At 46.4% G+C, this 11,107-nt stretch overlaps 1 protein-coding gene across 1 annotated transcript; it reads left to right on the top strand.

Annotated features, from left to right (window-relative positions):
- Window positions 1-5,437: 5,437 nt before the first annotated feature.
- Window positions 5,438-9,081, top strand: T265_01595 (hypothetical protein; the record flags this gene model as incomplete). Its single annotated transcript, XM_009165654.1, has 4 exons — window positions 5,438-5,461; window positions 5,576-5,678; window positions 7,353-7,654; window positions 8,674-9,081. 4 exons carry the CDS (start codon window positions 5,438-5,440, stop codon window positions 9,079-9,081), a joined length of 837 nt encoding a protein of 278 aa, XP_009163918.1.
- Between the last annotated feature and the right edge of the window lie 2,026 nt (window positions 9,082-11,107).

Below are 11,107 nucleotides of genomic sequence, written 5' to 3'. Positions count from 1 at the left end.
TCGTAAACGTCAGGATGTAAGATATCTCGTGAAAAACGGGTCCTATGTGCAGAAGAAACTACCGTACCTCAGATGCCTTCCACCGATCCAGGTCTACGACACCTCGACATTTTCGGGGGAAATGAATACTCAGAGCCAAACTCTGTTGCTCAATGTTATCATTCAGCAGATTCCAGGACTCCAAAGAAAGCCTGGCCTTGTGTCCAATTGGCATAGCTCTGAGTAAGCTGAGAAACTTCGTCACTAAACCAAGACACACACTATGCATGTAATCTGGTGGGAAACGGTCAATCATGGGAAAATTTAACTCCTCCATCGGACTTGGACCTGTATGGTGCTTCTCTTGCTTTCTGGTCCGGAAATCATAGTCACGACGCAAGGGAGCTGTCAACCAGGGAAAAGTCATACGTGTGCCAATGTGCACATCCTTTGTGCACAATAATCACAGCCATAATGTCCTGTATGCCCCTTCACTTGCTTCAGAAAGGCCCTAGCAGGACTACCGCAAATAATGCACTGAAGACGGACGGTGTGAGTATTGTAAACCCCGGAGACACCGTTCGCAAAGACGTCTGTCAACTCAGCGACCGTGTCAGACATCGGCTGATGAGCATCATTGGGCTTTTGCTTACCACAGTATATTCCAACGACGAAAGGCTGACCGAGAAAGGGGGAAATTATGCGGGAGAGTATAGGCTGCACCTGAGTATGCGAGTTATTGTAGGCCCGAATACCGTCAACGTTCATTTGAATTTCGATATTAGTAACCGTAGTCTGGATCTCACGGAGCTGTTGCAGCAAACCTGCTTTCAACCCAAGATGGATGTACATCCCACCGGCCTTCTGTCACACGCAGCAACGACGGGGGGCTTTCATTACGGTCCGTGGATCCTTCGGAAGAGACGGAAAAAAGTATGAGTTCGTCCAACACAACGGCTAAACCGGATAAAGGTAGGTTCAGCCTTCGCGCCATCCGACGAACAGCCGTTAAAATACTTCTACTTGGTTGTGAATGGTTTAAAAAGGATACTGATGAAAAGCAATAAGTGCAAGCAGAACATACGGACTGATCCCTTCAACGACTTGCAGTGGGCTACCTTATGGCGAAAAGCAGGAACCGAAAGGTTCTCCAGGGACCGTAGTGGTGAATGTCTTCCTGGTTCCAAAGTCCTGATAACAGGGATCGGGGAAACCGCCGGCGAACATCGTGGTAAATCGCAGCCTGGTTTATCACCTGGAACGGTCAAATTCGGCATATCTAGAGCCTATCATCTGATCAATCATGAATCTTACCCTCAGATAGTCGACTATAGGCATTATGGACGCATTCATCAGTCGGGCAACGAAAACAGCCACTTGCCGCAACCGCCTGTCGTACTTTCCTGTATAGCGTTGTTCTTGAAGAGCCTTTACGAGCAACACGAACAAATTTCGGGCGCACTGACGGCTACTTGATATGAAAAAATATTTTCTACGGTTTCGTTCACGTAAACACACCAGGAATAAAACATATGGAAGCACAACAAAACTCACTCAGCCGCACGTGAGGACAAGCAGAACGCAGAGCATCCCGCGAGCAATGGCGCCGCACAGTAAAACAAAACCACTTGAATCGGTTGACCGTTTGCATTTCCTAGACACACGGAAATGCAGGGTATTGTGGTTTTTATTACTGTGAGACAAATAAAGAAGCTCTGATGTCTATTAGGTGCCTGTCTAGGTGTGGGCGCCCTGGCAGTATCCCAGCCCCCGTACAAAAATACGGCCGTGAAGCATCAGTGCCAACACTGATGTTGCTGTCTTTGATGATGATGATGATGCCTATTAAACGTCTCAATCTCCCGAGGCTTAAAAGCCGAAAATTAGTGCAGAAGTTCTGCACAGGTTCTGCACCCAGGAGCGGACGCCTGCTAACTGGTTAGCCACGTGAATGGTGTAATGGGTTCACAATGATTTTTTATTCAGTTTAAAACGAATCTACTCGGTTGTCCTGGCCGGGACGGAAACTCTCGTGGTCACCATTTCGACACTAAATACTAACCAACGTCACCCGCCACTCGGTCGACATCTCCGACCCATTCGATCACGCAATCCTCACTTGCCTGCTTGTTTTTATTCCAATGCTGATTGCCGCAAGCCTGTCCATGTGTACTCTACACCCATACCCAATGCTCAGTCCTCTGTTATTCGAGTTACTAGGTTACTCACCATTGTCACATCATCTACTAGATGTGAGATCAGGCCTGTATCCTGTCGCACACCTACAGTACCTTGGGCCTCCACTGAGTTGTTTCAAGTTTTTTCTTATCGCCGAACGGAATGATATCAACATGCTCCGTATAGGCTATTCACGTATGAGAACCTGAAAGGAGTCTAAAAAATCTAAAATATTCCTTGAATGTCCACCCGGGTGATCAGCCGGTTCCAGTTTAAGTTACAACGATGAAAGTTGATAATCTTGTCGCACACCAGACCGCCACGGAAAGACCGGTACGAGGGCTTCTGCACCTCCATAACCCATTGAGCTATACTGTTGAATGTACGTGTGACGCCCACACGGTATCTTGTACCAGGCTGTTCAATGGCCTGACTAACTGCCTTGCGGATATGTGAGCAAAACGGCCACTGATAACAGCGACTGGCTTGTAGCTAGTCGGTAGGTTGAGTCAGTTCTATAAAACTTCAGCTGGCCATCTTTAGTGTGATTCTCAACTCATTCCTGGACAGTGAATTTGAAACCAATGACGGTTGCGACAATAAACGGCCGGTTTTTACCCGTCAAGAGTCATCTAGTTGCTGGCTCTGAAGAACCCCCATCCACTGTGTTCAAAGATGGAGATGAACTCCTCCGGTGCTTGCAAAACTTATTCACCCAAGTAACTGGGGTGAGCTCATGGTAGTACACATTTTTAAAAAGGCTTTAGCAGCATGGTGATCGCAGAAGATTTAGCTCGACCCACATCGCAACCAGATTGTTTGCGTGGTTGCGGTTTCACGTGGTTTCACGAAAGCGCACTAAGACGGTACTAGGCAGTAGCAAGCGGACTTCCGAACGTATACATACCACGGTAGTGGGGATGGCTCAAGTGGCCAGAGCGCAAATTTACTGGCCAGAAGGCCCATGCTCCGAACCCGACCTCTGCCTGTCGACTTTCCCTGCCGAGGTTTGAACAACCTGGCAGTATCCCAACCCGCATGCTCCCTTTGGGTGGCATGGCAGCTAGGCAGCTACGAAAGGATGTTACAGGTGAATGATTGTCTTTTAGTATGGCAATCACAAGATTTAGCTTGACTCACGTTGCAGCCAGATTGTTTGCGCGGCTTATTTTACGTGGTTTTGCGAAGACGCGCTGAGACGGGACCCGAGATCAGCAAGCGGAATTCCGATCGTGGAGGTTTTGTGGAAAACAGGTTCATGTCCCGTCAAATGGTAGAGCAATGACTTGCATGTAGGCGCCCCACAATCTTCGTGTTCCATGGCTGCCACATTATTTTCGATTCTGTTCACCGGTTATTTTTTTCGACGTGTAAAACAATGCATCCCAGCAGCTCCTGTATGTCATACGCTGCCTGTATTCACACACTTGAGAGTGTATGGCTAGTTCTCAAAAGGCCTTCTTACTAGCAGAGGTGTCACGCAGAGATGTCCTACCTCTTTTTGTTTATTTTCTTCGTTGATATGGTACTGAGACGGACACTGGAAGTTTTCCGGAATTTCAGTGTTAAGATCTCTCCGATGGAAAGCATTGTCAACCTGGAATATGCAAACGAAACTGTTCTCATTTTTGAAGAATAGTAGGGGCTGAAACAATACTAAAAATGTCAACCGGGTTTGCTGTCATGAAGCGACTGGACCTTAGCATGGTGTGATGGTTTGCGCACCTGAGCGGCCCAGTGAGCTATAATGGGGGTGTACCCGCGGCACTCACAGAGTCTCTCATATCAGGTTGGTCATCGGTTAGAGGTCTGACGAACATAGTCTCTTGGTTCTCCAGGTTGGTGGTTGGAACCTGTGGCAACCTGTTCCGTAGAAGTGGTATTGCATTTGCATTTCCCGCCAAACACTTCTGCCTTAAGGTTAGGATTTGGAACCAAAGGCTTTGGTTGAGGACCCTAATCGTCCTGTCTATATGTAGGCGCACTGACAGTATTTCAGCCCTCGTACAACCATGGTACTTAAGTCTAACAATAAAATCACGCCACATCTGCTGTCGCGTAGTGTCGTTAGCCGGGTCGCCTTACTCGCTGCATGAAGCGGGGCGGGTAACCGAGAACAGGCTACGCAATCTTGGTGATCCAGAGGCTGCTGTTGCGGGATTTGCATGGGTTAGTATGCAGCTTCCCAGGTAAAAAAATTCATCTAACGCGTCGATTGGCTCACCTGCGAGCATGAGGTATGGGTTTGATCCCACCCAGTCTTGTATCAGCACTTTACAGTTTGAGGTGTGAAGCGCACACCAAACCGTGCGGCAGAGTTATTTGCATTTGGGAAGGATTTGAACCAAGGAAAGTAATATCTTTTGCATATTCAGTGTCTGTCGAGCAACGTCCTGACAGCATCTCGACTCCCGAGGTTTCAGAGAAATTTCAAGCAGCACGTAGATAACGAAGATGAATAGGAAAGGGAGGAAAAAGGACGGCCGTGTCTTACCACTGGACGTGGTTAACTTAGAAGCGAGCTCCCTGTGTGCTCGTACGCACCTACAGGAGTTCGCATACAGTGCCCTCATAGGGGATACAAGTTTGAATGGACGCCTTTGAGTGCCAGCCACTGGCTGTCGATTGATAGAATCAAAAGCAGCTTTCAGATCCAGAAAAACGACCAAAGTGGAACGTCTGAAGTAGTGGCGCTGTTCAAGAATTTGTCTCAAGGTAAATATCTGGTCGATGCATCATCGACCGGGGCGAAACCAAGCTTGATTCTGACGATTCTGTCTGGGTTAGAAGGGAATGAGCGGGAAGGCCAAGAGCTGCGAGGGCATATGATACTTCCCGGTTGCCCAGGCCGAAGGAGGGGCTTTAGTTGAGGTACCCCACCTTGAGCTTTTGACTCAAAAGTGTGACCCACAAGGCAGTGGGAAGATGTAGGGTCTTGTTCGGGGACCCTAGCCTCTGACTCAAGAGTCTGTACCGGGTGCTAGGGTTTTCTTGGGGCACCCTTCCCAGGTCTGACGTGCTTGGATGTAGGGGGTAGGCTTGATTTGAGGGCACAGGGAGTAGGGGATTACTGGCTCCCGGTGCGGCTGCGTACAGCCTTTTGAGCATCACTGGGTTATTCGTTTCTAAAAGTATTTCGACCGTATTGAATAATGCGCCGACAGTCACGGTCAACTATGAGGCTTTCGAATGAATCACTGTTGTACGGCAGCGAAGCATCAGTGTTGAACAGTGATATGCTCTAGGTAATGATGATGACAATCGGATATCTTAGCTGGTAATGCACAGAGCTACTGATCGAAAGGTACGTGGTTTCAGCCTAACACTGGTTGTCAGGCTGCTCCTCTTTAGACAAGACAAATTGCCGATCCGAATGTTATTACTTTTCTTACTTATTGGTTTATCTTTTTCCACCCAGTTTCAGTTTGGCTTTTATACCCCTCAACGTACTGGAAAGACTGAAGAGTTCGATTCATCGCCAGGGTATATAACAGATGTTGGCAAGTTTTCTCTCACCGATGGTTGGTGAATGCATTTTAAATGATGGATCGCTGAACAGGAAACGCAGATGTATTGAAGCTGCGGAAAATGACCCACCGGGTTGATGGTCTTGGTAGGTTCTAAAATTTCCGTTTCAGGTAGGCTTCATTGGTTCCAGCTTGATGAGTTTTATCTATGATGGTGATTGTGTCACCGATTCTAGATTAAGCTCTGTGTTCGAGTCATTTTAAATTTGTTTTGGATTTCGAAATGGCTGAAGTTTGGTTCAGAGTTCCCTGATTTGCGTGTGACTTCTGCATATCCTCAGCTATGGGTAACTGATCCTTCGAAACTAGGACTGATTAGTTCATATGCTTGGAAGCATCCGGGATAAAATACTACGCTTCCTGGTGTTCCCTTTCCGTTTCGACCCCAAGGTACGAGATTTCCTGGTGCCGGTCTCGCTCGCACTACGTCGTAGGAAAAGTGCAGAATTTTGAAACCCGTCTAATGCTTTGTTTAGTTTTCAGATTCGTTATTCATGTGAGAGGAAAAGCGGTCCTAAAGTGAGGCTGCCTGGCTACAAAACAAAGATAATGCCAGTACATCCTCTCAGTAAATGAATTTCGAGCCATGACGTAGCCGTCATTAACGTATTGTTTCTTACACCTTTTGTGAGGTTCACTGACACCCACTTTCATCTTGATTGCATGAGGCATTTGTCTACTTAACATCTGTGTACCTCACCGAGCATGTCGTTTAATCCAACAGTCAAACCAAACCAAGAAGAGTTTTATACTCCTATGGATGGTGATGATGATGGATAGGTTCGCAGCGTGCAAAATTGCAGGAGTGAAGAGGCCGTCGCTAGTATTGTCTAATCAATGCTTAGTCGAGTAAAAGCCCTGTGCAGAGCACAAGTTGACCGGATAGCGGCCCAAACTGAAGTAAGGAACAAACACCTGGTCAGGTGTCGTTTAAAAGAGATACTGATACCTGTGGCGAAACTCAACGAAATGGATTGGGATTGTCGTTGTTCCTTATAAGCCAGGGAATATCCGAAGTAATTCGAAGGATTATACACACGGTTAACATTAAATTAGCTTTGCAAGAGAGTATCGATCTGCTCTCTGCACTGATGTGATTGAAGGATCGCCTTCCGGCGAACAGAACTAGGGACTGTATCCACAAAATTAAATTCAACGACTCCACTAAAGTCTTTATAGGGCATGATCAAGTTACTTCACACCAGAACCAGAGAATACAGGAGAAAAATAAACAGGCCGCAGAATATCGACCATTAATGAAAGGCTCAGCAACGGTGGAACATGCATTGGACACGGGACACAAAGTAGACTCAGAAAATATTGGAATTTTGGGGTGGTGGAAATCCCCAAGCTTCCCAGTGTAAATGGAATAGAAGGCGTAGAACTGGCAAACGTATGGAGAACGGTTTTAGATCAGTCGAGCTGACACGTGTTGATGTGCGGTTATCAGGAAGAGAAGTCAATGGAAGTAGCTTAGATCTGAAGCGCATAAATTAAGCCGACTGGGAATTCCGATTAATCTCACCCACCCACCGCCAACTGAAATTGCCTATTTAAAAACCGGTTTGTTTACTGAGGCCTCCTGAATGATAGCTTCTCAATCTGTTCTAAAATTTGATTGTTTCCAGTATCTTTCGGATGCCAAAGTGTTCCTTTTGATTTCCACAGAGCTCCTATATCTGTGTCCTTCGGACCTGGAAAGATTCCTAAGCCAACCCCAGTCAGGACGGATTCACAAAGCGGAAGACAGCGCGATAGAGTCGGCGTTAAAATCTGGCCGAGATGTCATTCCTGGTGTTGTGGAAGGTGGCCTGACTGTTTGGGATGGAAGTAAGCAGTTGATTGCCTACCTAGCCCGAAAATTTTCTCCCAGTGTGTTCTGTGGTCGGCGCGTTCTGGAACTTGGCTGTGGATGTGGACTGCCTGGCCTCACAGCTCTGAAGTATGGTGCTTCTGTGGTAACGTTTCAGGTTGGTCTCACTATATGAACTCTTAACACCACTGACACCAGGACCCCATTGGTTTTGATGCCTTTTTGTTCAAATCGAACAGCATTATGGTGTGTTAGTGGGCTAGTGTCTGTGTCTACTTCGTTTTCAATTGTTTTTGGCATCTGCTCCCTCCCGGGTGGTCAGATTCCCATCTGTACTGACGACAGCCTACGTCCTACATCTAAGAACCTTGGGACAAAATATGCCTCCTCTCACACTATTCTGCAATTCAAAGGGAACATTTCACATGGACACCAAGTCCGTGCTCCGAAATGATTTCGAAGGTGGAGGAATGTCGCTGTTGTTCGGCTGATCGGGTTGAACTCGCACGTTGTGCAGTACCACTCCAAGTCTTCAACTGTGAAATAACCGTGTGAAAAGCGGGGTACTTTATAGTGTCGATCTGTCTTACGAAAAGTTAGCAAATGAACTAACAGGTAATTTGGGACTATGCAAACCTGAGTACCCATGTAACATAATCGATTTTCTTAATTATGACGTTCTTAGAAGAACAACGCGATAAAGTTGAAAGAGTTCAAGGTTACGCACGTGAGCGCGGTCCATGCGGGCCTCCAGTTCCATTTGCTGTAAATGGCGCACTAAATGAATTTTGGTCCCAGTTAACACAGCCTGGGAAATTGGTACTAAGAGTTGTCATCCATTCGAAAGTTCAGGCTTCGCTGTTGTAGGAAATCTTCGGATGAAAGGAGTGCCGACTCAACACAACTCGCTGGATCGCAGCCTATGGTTTCATAAAGAATCTGAAACATATCAGTCTGCATCACCGATTATCGTATGCACGATTAGCAGTGCTCCGTTCTGTAACATGTAACAAGTTTTGCTCTTGTCTTCTTATCTCATCAAAACTGGTAGTATCTTTCCTATCCCACAGACAGTCCCTTTTGAAGAATACCGTTTGTAAAATACTTTGTTAGATATTCATCTAACCCACAATATCCGTCCTTAGTTCTTGTGTAACTTTATATCATTTTCACCAGGACTACAATCATGAGGTGATAACTAATTGGACGATCCCAAACGTACTGCTCAATTTGGGTTCCACGCTTGACGCAGAGACCTTGCGATCATCTGTTAATTTCTACAGTGGTGACTGGGTGCAATTAGCACGCAGATGGGAGTCGGATAGAGAACAACCGTATGACATTATATTAACGGCTGAAACAATATATCGACCAGATCTATACGACCGTCTGTTACGAGCCGTAGCTGCGACACTGAACAAGGATGGTTCCGTATTCCTTATGTGCAAAGCTGCCTACGGACCTGGTGGTACACTGTGCGACTTTGTAGAAGCTGTCGATGCCAGTGGGCTATTCAGGCCAGAGGTCACTGAGATCCAGGAAGACGGTGCGGTCACATTTATTGTACAGTTGACATGGAAATAAAAAAATTATCGTATGATCGCTTGTTATTGGCTTCGTGAATCATTGTTGTCTATCACCGGCAGGAATAAGTGAACACCACTAATAGAGGTCATATTGCAAGGTACTCGATATGGACGATGTTACTGAAATAGTTGTTTCACTTGCACTCTACGATGCTCTTTTTGTGTAACATCACTCAATACATGCGTCACTTCATCCACCGCGTCTGCGTTGTGGCTAAAGACTGGATCGAGTACCATTTAAGTTTACGTGGAGCGCCTCCCCTCTTTACGTACAGCCCATGTAGCTCGTTAGTGGTACCAACAGTGGGTTAAAACTTTTACAAATTTTTCTGTGACCGTCGGTAAAGTTGGTTCGGTCAAATTCAATTTTGCAACCATGGTTCGCGCATACTACGGTGGATTGGGTCATTGCAATATGCAACGATGGTTAGTGTGAAATGAGGGGAAACTGTGAATACAGAAGACAAGTAGAAACAACAGAGATGCCGTGAAGTAGTGATAAAGGATAACAGAATGGATAACAGCCCACCTCTGTGTCGTTCGGTACACGTTCAATTGATGTCATAGATCTGTCATACCCCAATTACGGCATACAGCATTCAGTGTTGCGGCTCAGACTCGTTGTCTTGCGTTTCTAACTGTGTGTTTTAATCAGTCAAAATTCGCTTTAACAAATGATATGGCGATCTAGTCGTCCGGCTGACACAACAAGCATGTAATCGCCCTGGTGTATTTGGTGTAACTGAATCAACTCGTCGACTAGATTGCGCAAGACAGGAGGACTATCATTCAGACGAGAGTCATATTAGTGTGTTCTACAGAACCACCAACACCTGAGACTAGGCAATAATTTGATTTTTGTCGAAAGCCTTTTGTTGAATTTTAGCATTGCTGATTCGATGTTCCCATGTTGCATGGGCAGTGGTCTGAAGGTGTAAATAGTTAAACAGTCTTTTGTATGCAGCACGGTGGCCAGACGGTGCGCCTGGAAGCACGGGACACTGCCGCCTTCTAAACCCTGCCTTTCACCGATTAAGGTCATTACGATACCAGAATTGCTTAATTTGGGGGGTAGCAGAACGATATTTAGTGCTTCTGATGTCCATTTCATCAATGAAGAAGCCATCCGGCAACGGTGCACCTAATGTGACAGTGCATATTACTGGTGAGGCATGTGAGTAGCCTGTGGTTATGTCGAGGCTCCACCCCGCGTCTATTTGAAGGTGAAGTTTATTACGGAACTTGGGGAACTGCTTTGCAGTATTCGTATACAATTGCGTAAAAGTCAATGAATACCGATGAAAGTTCAAGGATTTACATGAAAATGCTCAGTTTTTAAAACTACGTCCATACGAGACGTTTCGTTTCGTTTCGTATAACGCCTTAGTTGATGTTTGCTAATAATTGAATTCGGGGCGAAGGGCTTTCCTATTTTTACTTGTATCAGCAAATCCGCCTTATACCCTCAGTCGTTGTGATGCCGTAGTCAGGCTTAGTGATGACTCGTCCGTTTTCATAGTGGCACTCTAAAGGCTCAATGTGCCTAGTGAATCACACGGCGGCGTTGTTAGGATTATGGAGCGTTCCAAAAGGTGCTCCACACCGAGATGTAGGGTACATGGGAAGGTCCTTTCCGATACGTAATTCGATTACGAAGGTGAACCTCGTAGGTGATAATGACAGTCCAGAGGGGTGTCATTCCTGGTATTGGATTTAAATCCGTCACGAAGAGACTGGACCTTACCGTGGTGTGACGGTTTGCGCACCTCAGCGATCCATTGAGCTATGCTGGAGAGTGTCCCGCGACACTCACAGAGTCTCTCATACCAGGTTGGTCAATGGTTAGAGGTCTGACGAACACAATCTCCTGGCCCTCCAGGTTGGGGGTTGGAACATGTGGCGACTTGTTCCGTAGAAATGGTAATGCATTTGCATTTCCCGCCTTGCGGTTAGGCTTTTGAGCCAAAGGCTTTGGTTGAGGACCCTAATCGTCTTCCTGTCTAGGTGTGGCCGCCCTGGCAGTA

Source organism: Opisthorchis viverrini (assembly GCF_000715545.1).
Source record: "Opisthorchis viverrini unplaced genomic scaffold opera_v5_17, whole genome shotgun sequence".
NCBI classification, from domain to species: Eukaryota; Metazoa; Platyhelminthes; class Trematoda; order Opisthorchiida; family Opisthorchiidae; genus Opisthorchis; species Opisthorchis viverrini.
The sequence above is the reverse complement of the archived record's forward strand: the minus strand, read 5'-3'. Positions and strand labels throughout refer to the sequence as shown.